Raw genomic sequence first — 14262 nt, forward strand, 5'->3', positions numbered from 1 at the left:
TGTGAACCTCAAACCCACGAACTGTGAGATCATGATCTGAGCCAAAGTCGGAAGCTTAACTGACTGAACCACCCCGGTGCCCCACTTGTTCTTTTAAACTACAATATAATCTAGCCTTGAATTAAACTGGAAATGCCCTAATGAAATTTCTTGCTGTAAATAAAATAGAAAAGTTGTATAACTAATTTCTAGACCATGTTATTAACTTTTGCAATTCTGATCAGAATGAAGGATATCATTACATTACAAGTAACAATATTTGTTTTTCAAGCTCAATAAAACTGAGAAGCATAAAAATTTATATTAGGGGCGCCTGGGTGGCGCAGTCGGTTAAGCGTCCGACTTCAGCCAGGTCACGATCTCGCGGTCCGTGAGTTCGAGCCCCGCGTCAGGCTCTGGGCTGATGGCTCGGAGCCTGGAGCCTGTTTCTGATTCTGTGTCTCCGTCTCTCTCTGCCCCTCCCCCGTTCATGCTCTGTCTCGCTCTGTCCCAAAAATAAATAAAAAACGTTGAAAAAAAAATTAAAAAAAAAATTTCTATTAAACACATGCTCAAATTATTATGGTAGATAAATATCAGTGGAAGAGGACCCAGAGACATACTAACTATTCTTGATTTTCATATTCATGACAAATGGTAGAAATTATAGAATTCTCACTTTTTAATGTCAAGATATAGTTTGTATGTCATAAAATTCACCCTTAAAATTTTTTTCTTAAAAATTTTTTTTTCTTTTAATTTAGAGAGAGAGTTGGGGAGAGGAGCAGAGGGAGAGACAAAGTCTCAAGCAGGCTGCGTGCTCAGTGCGGAGCCCCATGCACAGCTTGATTCCATGACCCTAGGATCGTGACCTGAGCCAAAAAATCAAGAGTCAGACACTTAACTGACTAAGCCACCCAGGTGTCCCAGAATTCACCCTTTTAAAAGTATACAATCCAGTGGTTCTTAGTATATTCAGAGTTTTGCAGCCGTTACCACTATCTAATTTTATAACATTTATATCACCTGCAGAAGAAACCCTGTACCCATTAGCAGTCACTGCTAATATATATATATATATATATATATATATATATATATATATGTATATAAAATTTTGTTTCTCCATTCAACAGTTGGTGGAAATTTGGAAAGTTATTTCCATCCTTGGCTTTTAAGAATAATGCTGCTATGAACATTTGTGTATGAGTTTTTACTTGAATGTATGTTTTTATTTCTCCTGAGTATATACCTAAGAGTGCAATTTCTGGGTCATAGGGTGAATATGATTAACTTTTTCAGGAATTGCCATACTTTTCCAAAGTGGTTGACCCATTTTACATTGCCACCTAGAATTCTCACTTTAATAAAGAAAATCTCAAAAGACCAGAATGATTTTGCTCTAAAAAAGAGATACATAATTCCTTATTAGAAAATTAATATAGAATACTGAACTGTTGAAAAGCCTCCAGTATTAAAAATTTGAACAAAGTATAGAAAATCCATAATTGCAAAAGGAAATAATTATGAAACCAGAAGCATAATTTTAATTGGAAATATTAAAGTGAAACCATATCAGGTAGCCATAAAAAATGAATAAGATTAGTTTTGACAAAATTTAGTTGTGTCAGTCATTGCTTATAATTTTTAAAATTTTCAAAATGACAGTATTTGAAATTGATTAACATTTTGCTAACCCATAATGTTGAATTATTCTTCAGAGTTTCTATTAAACTAAAATACTTTGCCATACATAATGCATTATGGACATCATATAAGTAAGTTTGGCTTACATCAATATCAATCAAACAAGTTACTTACACTGTGCTATTTCTATGCCTATGCCTCTTAAATATAGGAACTCAAATCATATCAACTCATACCACATATAGTATAAAAGTGAAATATTTTTTACAGTCAAATCTGGCATCTGGTATTATTGTAAGCAGGGATCTCACAGACATTTAGACTGGACCCCCAAAATGGCATTTGTCCTATTCATTTGGGTCTGTATTTTTGCAGCTGAAAATGGTTCACAGAGCAGCAGTAGCGGCAGCATCTCTGGGAGCTTGATAGAACTGTAGACTCTCTGACCCACTGCACACCCATTAAATAAAAATCTACATTTTGATTTTTATAAGCTCTCCAGGTAATTCATACGTGCATTGAAGTTTTAGAAGCACTGGTGTAAATAATTTGCTGCATGGACCTCTATAAATAAACTCTGAATTAAATCTATATTAATATTTTTCATTTAATACAATGATAATATAATATGAAATGATACAATTTAAAATGGCATTTAAGAATTTTTATGTAGCAGAGTGCCTAGGTGGCTCAGTTGTTAAGCATCTGACTTTGGCTCAGGTCATGATCTCATGGTAGGTGAGTTCGAGTCCCACATTGGGTGATCTGGAGCCCCACTTTAGGTGAGCTTGAGCCCCACTTCGGGTGAGCTCGAGCCCACTATGATTGACCACAAGCCCTGCTTTGGGTGAGCATGAGCCCCGCTTTGAGTGAGCCCTGTTTCTCTCTCTCTCTCCCTTTCTCTCTCTCCCTCTCTCTCTGTCTCTCTCCCCGGCCCCCTCTTTCTCTGCCCCTCCTGGGATTCTCTCTCTCTCTCTCTCTGCCTCTCATTCACTTGCACCCTCTCTCTTTCTCTCTCAAAAAAAAGAATTTTTATATAACCGATGTGAGCAGAGTAAAAGCAACTTTCCAACTACCTTACATGGCTTCAAAGATGAACTCGAGCAATAGGAGAAATTTTGGTCAGACTAGTAAGTGGAATTCAAGAGTACTTGATAGTCTCTAGTAGTACTATGTCTGTCATCTACCTAGCCCTCAGGATACATGAATACAACATATTCATTAACTTTTAACAATGGTTTTTACCTCAACCAACTCAAGGGTCCCAGGAATTAATTGTTCAACGAATAATTATTAGGAGCTTGATATGTGCCTTACATGTGTTAGGGGTCATAACAAATACATTAAAGGCCATCATGAATAGGTAAAAAACCTTGGCACAATGAGGGTCACCATAAAAGAACTGATAGAGTTGTGACTATGGTGACCCATATTTTTACGATAAAAGGTTGATATCAAATGATTGCATTCTATATTTCTTCTAGAGATCATAGTTTAAAATGCCATCAGAATGGTGGCTACCCATTTTCTGAATGTCATTGTCAGTGCTGATCTGGCCTCACAGTCTATCACTATAACCTCTTCCCAGACAGAGAGGGGTTGGCACATTTTGTCTTTATGTCATTCTAATCCTGGGTGGATTGTAAAAGTTAAAAGAGACAGTGAGAAAAATGCGAGGTGTTTTCTTTCTTCATTGGTGAATTCTTTTTTTAATTTAATTTTTTAACATTTTAATTCTGGCATAGTTAACATAGCGTTATATTAGTTTCAGGTGTGAAATTCATATTTCACCTGGTGCTCATCACAAGTACACTCCTTAATCCCCATCACCTACTTAACCCATCCTCCCAACACCCTCTCTGTAACCAACTGTTTATAATTAAGAGTCTCTTTTTAATTTGTCTCTTTTTTGTCCCTTTCTTCATTTATTTTGCTTCTTAAATTCCACACATGAGTGAAATCATATGGTATTTGTCTTTGTCTGACAAATTTATTTCCCTTATCATTATACTCTCTTGCTCCATCGATGTCATTGCACATAGCAAGATTTCATTTCTTATGGCTGAAATTCCATTGTATATATATACCACACATTCTTTATCCATTCATCAATCAGTGGATACTTGGCCTGTTTCCATAATTTAGATATTGTAAATAATGTTGCTGTAAACATTGGAGTGCATGTATCCCTTTGAATTAGTGTTTTTGTATCCTCTGGGTAAATACATAGTAGTGCAATTTCTGGATCATAGGGTAATTCTATTTTTAATTTTTGAGGAACCTCCGTACTGTTTTCCACAGTGTCTGTACCAGTTTGCATTCCCACCAACAGTGCAAGAGGGTTCCCCTTTCTCCACATCCTTGCCAACATCTGTTGTTTCTTGTGTTGTTGATTTTAGCCATTCTGACAGGTGTAAGGTAATACCTCATTGTAGTTTTGATTTTCATTTCCCTGATGGTAAGTGATGATGAGCATCTTTTCATCTGTCTGTTGGCCATCTCTGTGTCGTCTTTGGAGAAATGTCTGTTCATGTCTTCTTCCCATTTTGTAATTGGATTATTTGTTTTTTGGGTGTTGAGTTAGATAAATCTTTATAGATTTTGGACACTAACGCTTTATCATGTATGCCATTTGCGAATCTCTTCTCCCATTCTGTAGGTTGCCTTTTAGTTTTGTTGATTGTTTCCTTCGCTGTGCAGAAGCTTTTTATTTTGATGTAGTCTCAATTACTTATTGTTCATTTGGTTTCCCTTGCCTCAGGAGACATGTCTAGAAAAAAGTTGCTATGTCCATTGTCAGCGAAGTTACCACTTGTGTTCTCTTCTAGGATTTTTATTGTTTCAGGTCTCACATTTAGGTCTTTCATCCATTTTGAATTAATTTTTGTGTATGGTATAAGAAAGTGGTCCAGTTTCATTCTTATGTGTGTAGCTGTCCAGTTTTTCCAATGCCATTTGTTGAAGATACTGTCTTTTTTCCATTGCATATTCTTTCTTCCTTTGTCAGAGATTGATAGACCATTCAATTGTGGGTTTATTTCTGGGCTTTCTGTTCTTTTCTGTTGATTTGTATGTCTATTTTTGTGCCAGTACCATACTGTTTTTCCTACTACATCTTTGTAATATAACTTGAAGTATGGTATTGTGATACCTCCAGTTTTGTTTTTCTTTTTCAAGATTGCTTTGACTCGTCAGGGTCTTTTGTGATTCTATACAAATTATAGGATTGTTTGTTCTAGTTCTGTGAAAAATGTTTTTAATTTGTACAAAATGTGTGTATTTTGATAGGGATTGCATTGAATGTGTAAGATTGCTTTGAGTAGTATAGACATTTTAACATTATTCTTTCAGTCCGTGGGCATGGAATGTTTTTCCATTTCTTTGTGTTGTTTTCTATTTCTTTCATCAATATTTTATAGTTTTCAGAGTACAGGTGTTTTACCTATTTGGTTAAGTTTATTCCTAGGTATTTTATTATTTTTGATGCAATTGTAAATGGAATTGCTTTCTTAATTTGTTTTTATGCTGCTTCATTATTGGTGTATAGAAATGCAACAGATTTCTGTACATCGATTTCGTATCCTACAACCTTACTGAATTCATTTATCAGTTCTAGTAGTTTTTTGGTGGACTGTAGGGTTTTCTCTATAGTATCATGTCTTCTGCAAACAGTGAAAGTTTTCCTTCTTCCTTGCCAATTTGGATGCCTTTTATTTCTTTCTGTTGTCTGATGCTGTGGCTGGGACTTCCAGTACTATTTTGAATAAAAGTGGTGAGAACAAACATCGTTGTCTTGTTCCTGATCTTAGGGGAAAAAGTCTCTCAGTTTTTCACCATAGGGTATGATGTTGTGGGTTTTTCATATAAAGCATTTATTATGTTGAGGTATTTTTCCTCTAGATCTACTTTTTTGAGGGTTTTTATGATGAATGGATGTTGTACTTTGTCAAATGCTTTTTCTGCATTTACTGAATTGATCATATGGTTTTTATCCTTTCTTGTATTGATGTGATGGATCACATTGGTTGACTTGCAAATATGGAACCACCCTTGCATGGGAGGTATATTTTTATCATGACCATCAATCTCATCATTCTCTTAAAAAGACAAATATGAAGTTAAGTCTTCATTAACCAATTAAAGCAAAAAAAAAAAACCCTCAAATTCTTTTCCTTTTTTTAACTTTGTTATTTTTAATTTCAAACTTACAGAAAAGCTACAAGAGCAATACAAAAAATTCCTGTTTACCAATTTCTGTCACATTCCCTGGTTGTCAATATTTTACATTTGTTTTATTCTCTTTCTCTCTTCACACACACACACACACACACACAAACACACACACACACTTTTTCTGAGTCATTTGAAAGTGCATTGCAGAAATGATGTTTTAAATTCTTTTTAATCTATTTTCTGATTATGTGTTCTTCATATTCACACATTGATCCTAGTTATAAGGATTAGATTGGAAACCCTTTCTTGAAATTTTTGGAATCTTTTCTGATTATTGCCTCGAGTGCAAGAAAGTCAACCTTCCTTCCTTTTGAATTCACTTAAGCATAAGTAGTTGCTACAGGCTATAGAAAATCTAATTGAAGAAGAGTAGCCATTTAATTCAGTGTGGCTTTTTAACAGCTGCACTTCTGCTGTGGAAGATCGAAGTTTTTGCTCTTTTGTTTGCCACACTCACTGGGGTATAAAGGGCACAATTTTATGGATCTTTGTTGAGAGGTCATGCGAAGGTAGCTAAAAGGGAGTATCTCCATGACTTATTTTAATTTAGTACTATCCTTCCAGAGTGTGAAAATTGCAGATTTTATTATAGGTTATCTCTGGTACCTGAAATAACGGAATTACTCTGGAACAAGACCTAAAGTAACTAGCAGTATAAACTTTTTTTTAGTGTCTAAGTTCAATATGAAGTCTTGATAGTAATTATGAGAGAATGAAATAAACTCCTGGCTGGATTGAAGTAATGTTTTATTTTTCAAAGCCAAAGCTATTTCCTTTGGGCAAATGGGCTTCCTTTTTGAAATCTTTAAGATAACAGTAGTAGTTGGTAAATTTTACTGAGTTCTAAATAATGCTCTCATAATCTGAATGAATGAGTATAGTTTTCAAAATTGATTTTCTTAAGACCAGAGGTTGACTAATTTTGGAATTGGAAGTATCTAGTCAGTTGTGATCAATGTCCTTTACTATATCCAGACTGGCTGTAGTGCCATCACCTGGGAATGTGGTGGAAGTGCAGAATCTCAGGCCCCATCCTAAATGTCCTGAATCAGACACCTGTATTTTAAGAAAATCCCCCAGGTTATTGTGTGTGCATTAAAATTTAACAGCCATTATTATACTGATTTGGGAAGTATGGATCATTATTTATTAGGAAAATGGTTAGGCTTTTTTTTAAAGTTTCTGCAAAAGATGTCCTCTTTGGCATATGGAAACCAACTCTTCTATGCAGGGATTCCTCTGTGGGTTAGCCAAATAGACCTGAACCAGTTTTTTTGCCCAAGGGGAATAAATAACAAGTTAGATAGGTGTACCTGGAAATTTCCACATCACCTCTTTTCCTCTTTATCACTGCAGGAGAGTATAACATCTTGAGCTTCTTTGCATGTGCACGGGTGTGCTGGAGAGAATAACTTTTCCCTTCTTAGAGTTGATTAATACTTCAGTGGATAAACTTAAAACAGAATAGCAGATTTTCTGAAACTGCAGGGGAATTTCTGGATGATAGGAGCTTCCCATTGTTCCACAGTGCATAAACATTCTTTGGAGAGATTTTCCAAATATTCCTTTGCACAAAATGAAGGTTACTGCTGACTTTCTCCTTGTCTTTTCTTCCATTGTCCACAAAGACATTTTAATTTAAAAAATACCATAAGGGGGCTTAGGTGGCTTAGTCGGTTAAGGGACTGACTTCGACTCAGGTCATGATCTCACAGTTCATGGGTTCGAGCTACAAGTCAGGCTCTGTGTTGACAGCTCAGAGCCTGGAGACTGCTACGGATTCTGTGTCTCCCTCTTCACTCTGCCCTCCTCTACTCGTGCTCTGTGTCTTTTTCTCTCTTTCAAAAATAAATAAATATTTAACAAAATTAAAAATGAAAAAAATATACTATATATTAGTGTTTAAAATTCAAACAATACAGAAGTGTCTGTAGAGAAAATGTGTGTGTTTGTCATTCTGTTCCTGCCTTAACCCCATTCCCCAGAAGTAGCCACCATTAATGTTTTGGAACGTAGTCTCCCAGATTTTCTTATGCCTAGTCTCATATATACATATACACAAAAACTTTTTAAATGACATCATACCGCAATGCTCTTTTGTAAATTGCTTTTTTGTTCCACTTACTGTATCATGAATTGCTTTAATGTAGTATGCAAATCATTAACATGGTGATAAAAATTCATTATAAAAATAAGAGCTGCCCATTAACAACTACTCTTTATCTGGGGTTTTCAGTAGAGAAAACAGCTAGAAGAACTTGGTATAACCAAAGTATTGTTTATTCAGTTAGTTCCGATCCAAAGAACTGGGATGGGCAGTATTTGAAGTCACTTCCTAGAAAGTGTAAAGTCCATGCTGGTTTTAAACGAATGGATTGACAGTACCTGGAGGTGTGGATTGTGATGAATGACAAGGATGCAACTAAAGAATATCTTAAATGAAAAGAATCTTTCCCTGTCTACCAGATACAAATGAGCCATTGGTAATAATAGCTCAGACCTCATCAGAAGTGCCGCTTTTGACCTCAACTAATGAATTTTATACTAAAACAATGACACCAATTCACGATGGGGAAGTAAAGCCTTCGTCTAAGTGTTATATACAGGTCACTGGTATGACTTGTGCTTCCTGTGTAGCAAACATTGAACGGAATTTAAGACGAGAAGAAGGTGAGACACTTTTGAAGCCTGTTATTTTGTGTGCTGAATTGAAGACTGTCCTTTTTTGATCTTTCAGGTGTTTAGTAACAATTTTTGTGATTCCTGCCAAGGCCTTATGAAGTCCTCTATATCAGTGATGTGCAGGACAACCTTGACTCTCTGACAGCCAGTTTTTGTGTTCTGTTCCCTTAGATATGGTTCCTATCTTGTTTACCTCATGATCACATTTTAACATCAATGAAATGTGTAGGAAAATAGCAGAAGGAAATATATGTTTAAGTTGACTATTCTCTATGGACCTTGGTTGCAATGGATTTTAAGAAAAACATACAAATTTTCTGATAAAGCTATGCTTAAAAATAACTACAGTCCATAAGTTTCAATATTACTATACTTGAACCAACCAGATCAAAACCAAGTTTGTTTAGAATTATGATCACTGATCTTTGCAGTAAAGATGTTAAAAAGTTATTGTGATAAATTTTAATGCTAGGTTACAAAATCTTAGAAAATTTACAGCGTACTTTTTTTTATTCAGTCATACCCAAATGTTTTACCTTATAAGTTTGAAGTCATATTCATATAAAACTTCATACTGTGGCATAAGATTTGTTAGCCATAGATATATGCGGTTATGTTTAATGAAACTGAAATCATAGGTTTGGTACTTCAGCAGCCCTAGTCCCAGGTTTCTTAATATATGCTGTTAGTCACAAGGGCCAAATAAATAAGATTAGTATCAGCTTATTCCCTCTATTGTGGGGAAATAACTCACAGTATATAATAATAATACAGACCTGTGGCCCATAGAATCACCTTTTATATAAAGGCCAGAATTTTATAACAAAATGTTTGTTATACAGAGGCAATTCCATTATTAACCTTATCTGCATTGTGTCATATTTGCATGCCATTTCAGTCTCCATTCTAATTAGAATGCAGTTGAGGCTAAAGCTTATATTACACTTCAATTGATTAAAACAGGGAAGGAGGGAGGTTGCAAACATATGAAAGCAAAAGAAGTTTGTAAGGTTCCTGTTTAATTTCAGAACCAACTATGTTTGGGCAATTCAGAAATAGCCTTTTTCATGAGACAAGCAATGCCTATACCAATTATGAATCTTTTTTTAAAAATTCATTGTGCTGATTCTTCTAGTTACTCCCCACTCTCCCCTTTATCACTTCTTTACCCAATTAGGACTACCATTAGCCTAGCTGGGATCACTATATTCACTTTTTAAAAAACTAAGTAACACTGGCCATCTCTAAGTTTAGTTTGCATTATATTTCTGAAAATGAATAGAGTTCTAATTATAATTTAAAGTAAGAGTTTAAAAATTATCCATAATTTATGTAAGTATGAAACCTGTTTTTGAAAAGTCAGATTTTCCCTTCTATTTCTATTTGGCTATAGATTATATCCACTGAAACAAAAAGATTTTTCCTACTTTCTTTATACCCTACTCCTTTTACTGACACTTTCCTATGAGCTGATCCTCTGAATTATTTGGTATCCACAAAGCCCAGAGTGTAAGTACTTTATATAGAAAACTTAGATTATATAGGTTCTCTGTTTTCTTATTTAAAACTATGATTAAATTAATATTATTTTCTTTTTATCAAACTCCACAGTTGACCTATGGTCTGTTGATCCCCATTTCCTGTCAGGTAGCCACCAAGTGCCACAGATTCGTAGAAAGAGCTGTCATTTTTGCTATGCAGAATTAATTTTCTTCCTAGAAATGACATCAATAGCTGGCCTAGAGAAGTAGGATGGTTGTTAATAAAAGGCTTGCATGAGAAAACAGGATGACTGCCATAAAATGAACTCCTTTGTTCTGTTAACAAGTTGTATGGCACTTTCTCCCTAGGAATAAGAGCACTTTATATTAGTGTGTGCAAGACAGTAAAATTGGATAATCTTAAGAAATGACTTTTATTTGATATTGTTATAATATGCATGTTGATACATTCTTAGATTCCTTACTATAATTGCAGTGATTTCCTTAAGTGCATGAGTTCCTTTCTCTAGGTCTTATTAGTTTCTACAAATGCCCTATAATTACATGTTAAGGTCTCAACCTGTTGCAATTGATGGGTATGATTTGGATCCCATTTCAAAAAAACAACTGTGTTAAATAAACAGTTATAAGACAATTCTGGAAATGTGAATTCTGCATGGATATTTGGTGATATTGAGGACTTACTTCAGGTGTGATAATGGTATTATGGATTTTTTTTTTTGAGAGAAGAGTCTTTTAGAGATACATATTTAAATATTTACATGTGAAATGATATGTTATGTGGGTTTTGCTTCAAAATCATCAGAGTAGAGTGCAGTAAGTAAGAGGATAGGAATATAGATGAAACAGGATCAGCCCCAGTATTATTGATAATTGTTGACACTGGGTGGTGGTTATATAAAGTTTATTATGTTGTTCTCTTTTGTATATGTATAATTGAAATTGTCCATAATAAAAAGTTTCAGAAAATAAGGCCCTCTTTCAACTAGTTTTATTTGGTTTAGGTTCAAGACTGTATAACAGTTAAGTAATAATTTTTTCTAGATTCACTTTAATCCTTTCACAAATGAAGAAATTATCATAACATTCCTCTTTTTATAAGGATATTATCTCAGTTATTTTTCTTATCAATGCTTCCAGGAATATATTCTGTACTTGTGGCTCTGATGGCTGGCAAGGCAGAAGTGAGATATAATCCTGCTGTTATACAACCCCCAGTGATAGCTGAGTTCATCCGAGAGCTTGGATTTGGAGCCACTATGATAGAAAATGCTGGTGAAGGAGATGGTGTTTTGGAACTTGTTGTAAGTAATCATTTTTGTGTAATTAATAAAATTTCCAGGAAAAACTCGGGGGAAAGGTTCCGAAAATAGTTCCGAAGTTATTTAAGGGTTGGGAAAATAAAGCATAAAAGGAAAATTAAGGAAACTGGAAAATAGAAGGATAAGATATGACTTAATGGTGGCCTTTAAGCCTGGAATATAAGAGATAATCATATGTTTATTAAGAACCAACAAAGAAGAATTAGGTTTGAATAAATAAATAAAAACCGACTTTTAAAATATAGTATGATCCTATCAGCATAGAAAAGAAAAGATTCAGATGCATTGAAGACTGAAATTTTGTAAATGAAGTCAAAAAACCAGGTGGAAAGCATATTGGTTTACAATGGTCATTTTCTCCAATCCAGCAAATTGAGTTTTATTTGTATACCTTAAACAATTAAAACAAAAAATTTAACCCTGTACCAAAATTAGTATCAGCTCAATCAAAAATTTGAATATAAAAAATAAAACCATGAAATTACAAGAAGTATTTAGTGCCCTTTTCCCAGTATTTTAGTATAAAAACTTCAGACATCAAGAAAATCTAAAGAATTGTACAATGGACACCCTTGTACACACCACCTAGATTCTCTGTTAACATTTTAGTGTATTTGTTTTACTATACATAAGTCTGTTGTGTGAATAATTTTAGATTCATAAAGTTGCAAAACTAGTAGGGAATATCTGTGAATCTTTAAAAACCAATTTTTTTAATGTTTATTTTTAAGAGAGAGAGAGAGAGAGACAGAGCACAAGTTGGGGAGGGGCAGAGAGAGAGGGAGACACAGAATCTGAAGCAGGCTCCAGGCTCCGAGCTGTCAGCACAGAGCCTGATACGGGGCTCGAGCCCACAAACTGTGAGATCATGACCTGAACCGAAGTCAGACGCTTAACCAACTGAGCTACCCAGGCACCCCTATCTATGAAGCTTTTCCCAGCTTTTCTCAGTAATAACATCTGATCTATCACTTAAAAAATAATATCAGAGTGGAAATGGCCTTTCTAAATATCATACAAACCCAAAAAGAAATGATAGATAAATTCATGTACATAAAAATTTCTTTTTGGATGGAAAAACGCCATAAATGAAGTAAAAAAACAGGTAAAAAAGTTTATTTCTTATCATAGATGAAGGTTAATTTTCTTAATATACAAAGAACTGTTGTAAATCAATAAGAACCAGCAACTCAAAAGAGAGATGGTAAAGGATATGAACTGACAGTTCACAGACAGTCCAAAACATTACCACTTTAAACACATGAAAATATCTTCACCCTCACTTGTTATAAGAATAAAGCAAATTAAACCTGCATTGAAATGCCCTTTTTCATCTATTAGATTGGTAAATATAAAAAACAATTTTGTTAACATTGTGTTATCTCTCATATATTGCTGGTGGAGGGTCAACTGATACAAGCTCTCAACAGGGGAATTTGGCAATATTTATCAAAAGGAAAATTGTGCATATCCTTTGCCTTTTATACTCATAGGAAGTTATCCTACAGACATAGTTCCATATGTATGAAATGACATGTGTGCAAGGATGTTCATTTATAGTATTTTTTTTAGAGAGAGTACAAGAGGGGGAGATGGGGAGGGGGCAAAGGGAGACAGACAGAGGAAGAGAGAATGTCAAGCAGTCTCCACGCTCAGTGAGGAGCCCAATGGGACACTTGATCCTGTGACCCTGGGATCATGACCTGAGCCTAAATCAAGACTTGGACACTCAACCGACTGAGCCACTCAGGTGCCCCAAGACTTAATTAATTAATTAATTAATTTTTTAGAGCAAGAGACAGAGAGTGGTAGTGGGGTAGTGGGGCAGAGGGAGAGAGAGAGAGAGAAAGAGCGGGGTGGGGGGAGGGAGGGAAGGAGAGGGAGAATCTTAAGCAGGTTCCACGTTCAGTGCAGAGCCCGAAGCAGGGCTTAATCCTATGACCCTGGGATCATGACCTGAGATGAAATCAAGAGTTGGGTGCTCAACCAACTGAGCCACTCAAGCACCCCCTGTTTTGTTTTTTTTTTTTTTTTTTTTTTTAAATTTTTTTTTTTCAACGTTTATTTATTTTTGGGACAGAGAGAGACAGAGCATGAACGGGGGAGGGGCAGAGAGAGAGGGAGACACAGAATCGGAAACAGGCTCCAGGCTCTGAGCCATCAGCCCAGAGCCTGACGCGGGGCTCGAACTCACGGACCGCGAGATCGTGACCTGGCTGAAGTCGGACGCTTAACCGACTGCGCCACCCAGGCGCCCCACCCCCTGTTTTTTTAATATGGCAAAAGATAGGAAAAACCTAAATGTCAATCACTGGGGACTAGATACATAAATTATGATATGTCCATGCAGTGAGATATGAAGCAGCTATTAAAAAGAATGGGTAGATTTTTATTTTTTATTTATTAAAAAAATTTTTTAAACATGAAATTTATTGTCAAATTGGTTTCCATACAACACCCAGTGCTCATCCCAACTGGTGCCCTCCTCAGTACCCATCACCCACCCTCCTCTCCCTCGCACCCCCCATCAGCCCTCAGTTTGTTCTCAGTTTTTAAGTCTCTTATATTTTGGCTTCCTCCCTCTCTAACCTTTTTTTTTTCCTTCCCCTCCCCCATGGTCTTCTGTTAAGTTTCTCAGAATCCACATAAGAGTGAAACCATATGGTATCTGTCTTTCTCTGTATGACTTACTTCACTTAGCATAACACTCTAGTTCCATCCACGTTGCCACAAAAGGCCATATTTCATTCTTTCTCATTTCCACGTAGTATTCCATTATGTATATAAACCACAATTTCTTTATCCATTCATCAGTTGATGGACATTTAGGCTCTTTCCATGATTTGGCTATTGTTGAAAGTGCTGCTATAAACATTGGGATACAAGTGCCCCTATGC

The 14262-nt window shown here is 35.5% G+C and overlaps 1 protein-coding gene across 2 annotated transcripts in view; it reads left to right on the forward strand.

Annotated features, from left to right (window-relative positions):
• Positions 1 to 14262, forward strand: part of ATP7A (ATPase copper transporting alpha) — a 190261-nt gene that overhangs the window by 114336 nt on the left and 61663 nt on the right. Inside the window, exons 5-6 of one of the 2 annotated variants that reach the window (XM_030304920.1) lie at positions 8326 to 8529; positions 11184 to 11347. In XM_030304920.1, coding sequence (XP_030160780.1) covers positions 8326 to 8529; positions 11184 to 11347 — 368 coding nt within the window. The remainder of the gene's footprint in view (positions 1 to 8325; positions 8530 to 11183; positions 11348 to 14262) is intronic. The other variant, XM_030304921.1, reaches the window with a different exon arrangement.

The sequence above is a fragment of the Lynx canadensis genome, chromosome X, assembly GCF_007474595.2.
Source record: "Lynx canadensis isolate LIC74 chromosome X, mLynCan4.pri.v2, whole genome shotgun sequence".
Lineage (NCBI taxonomy): Eukaryota > Metazoa > Chordata > Mammalia > Carnivora > Felidae > Lynx > Lynx canadensis.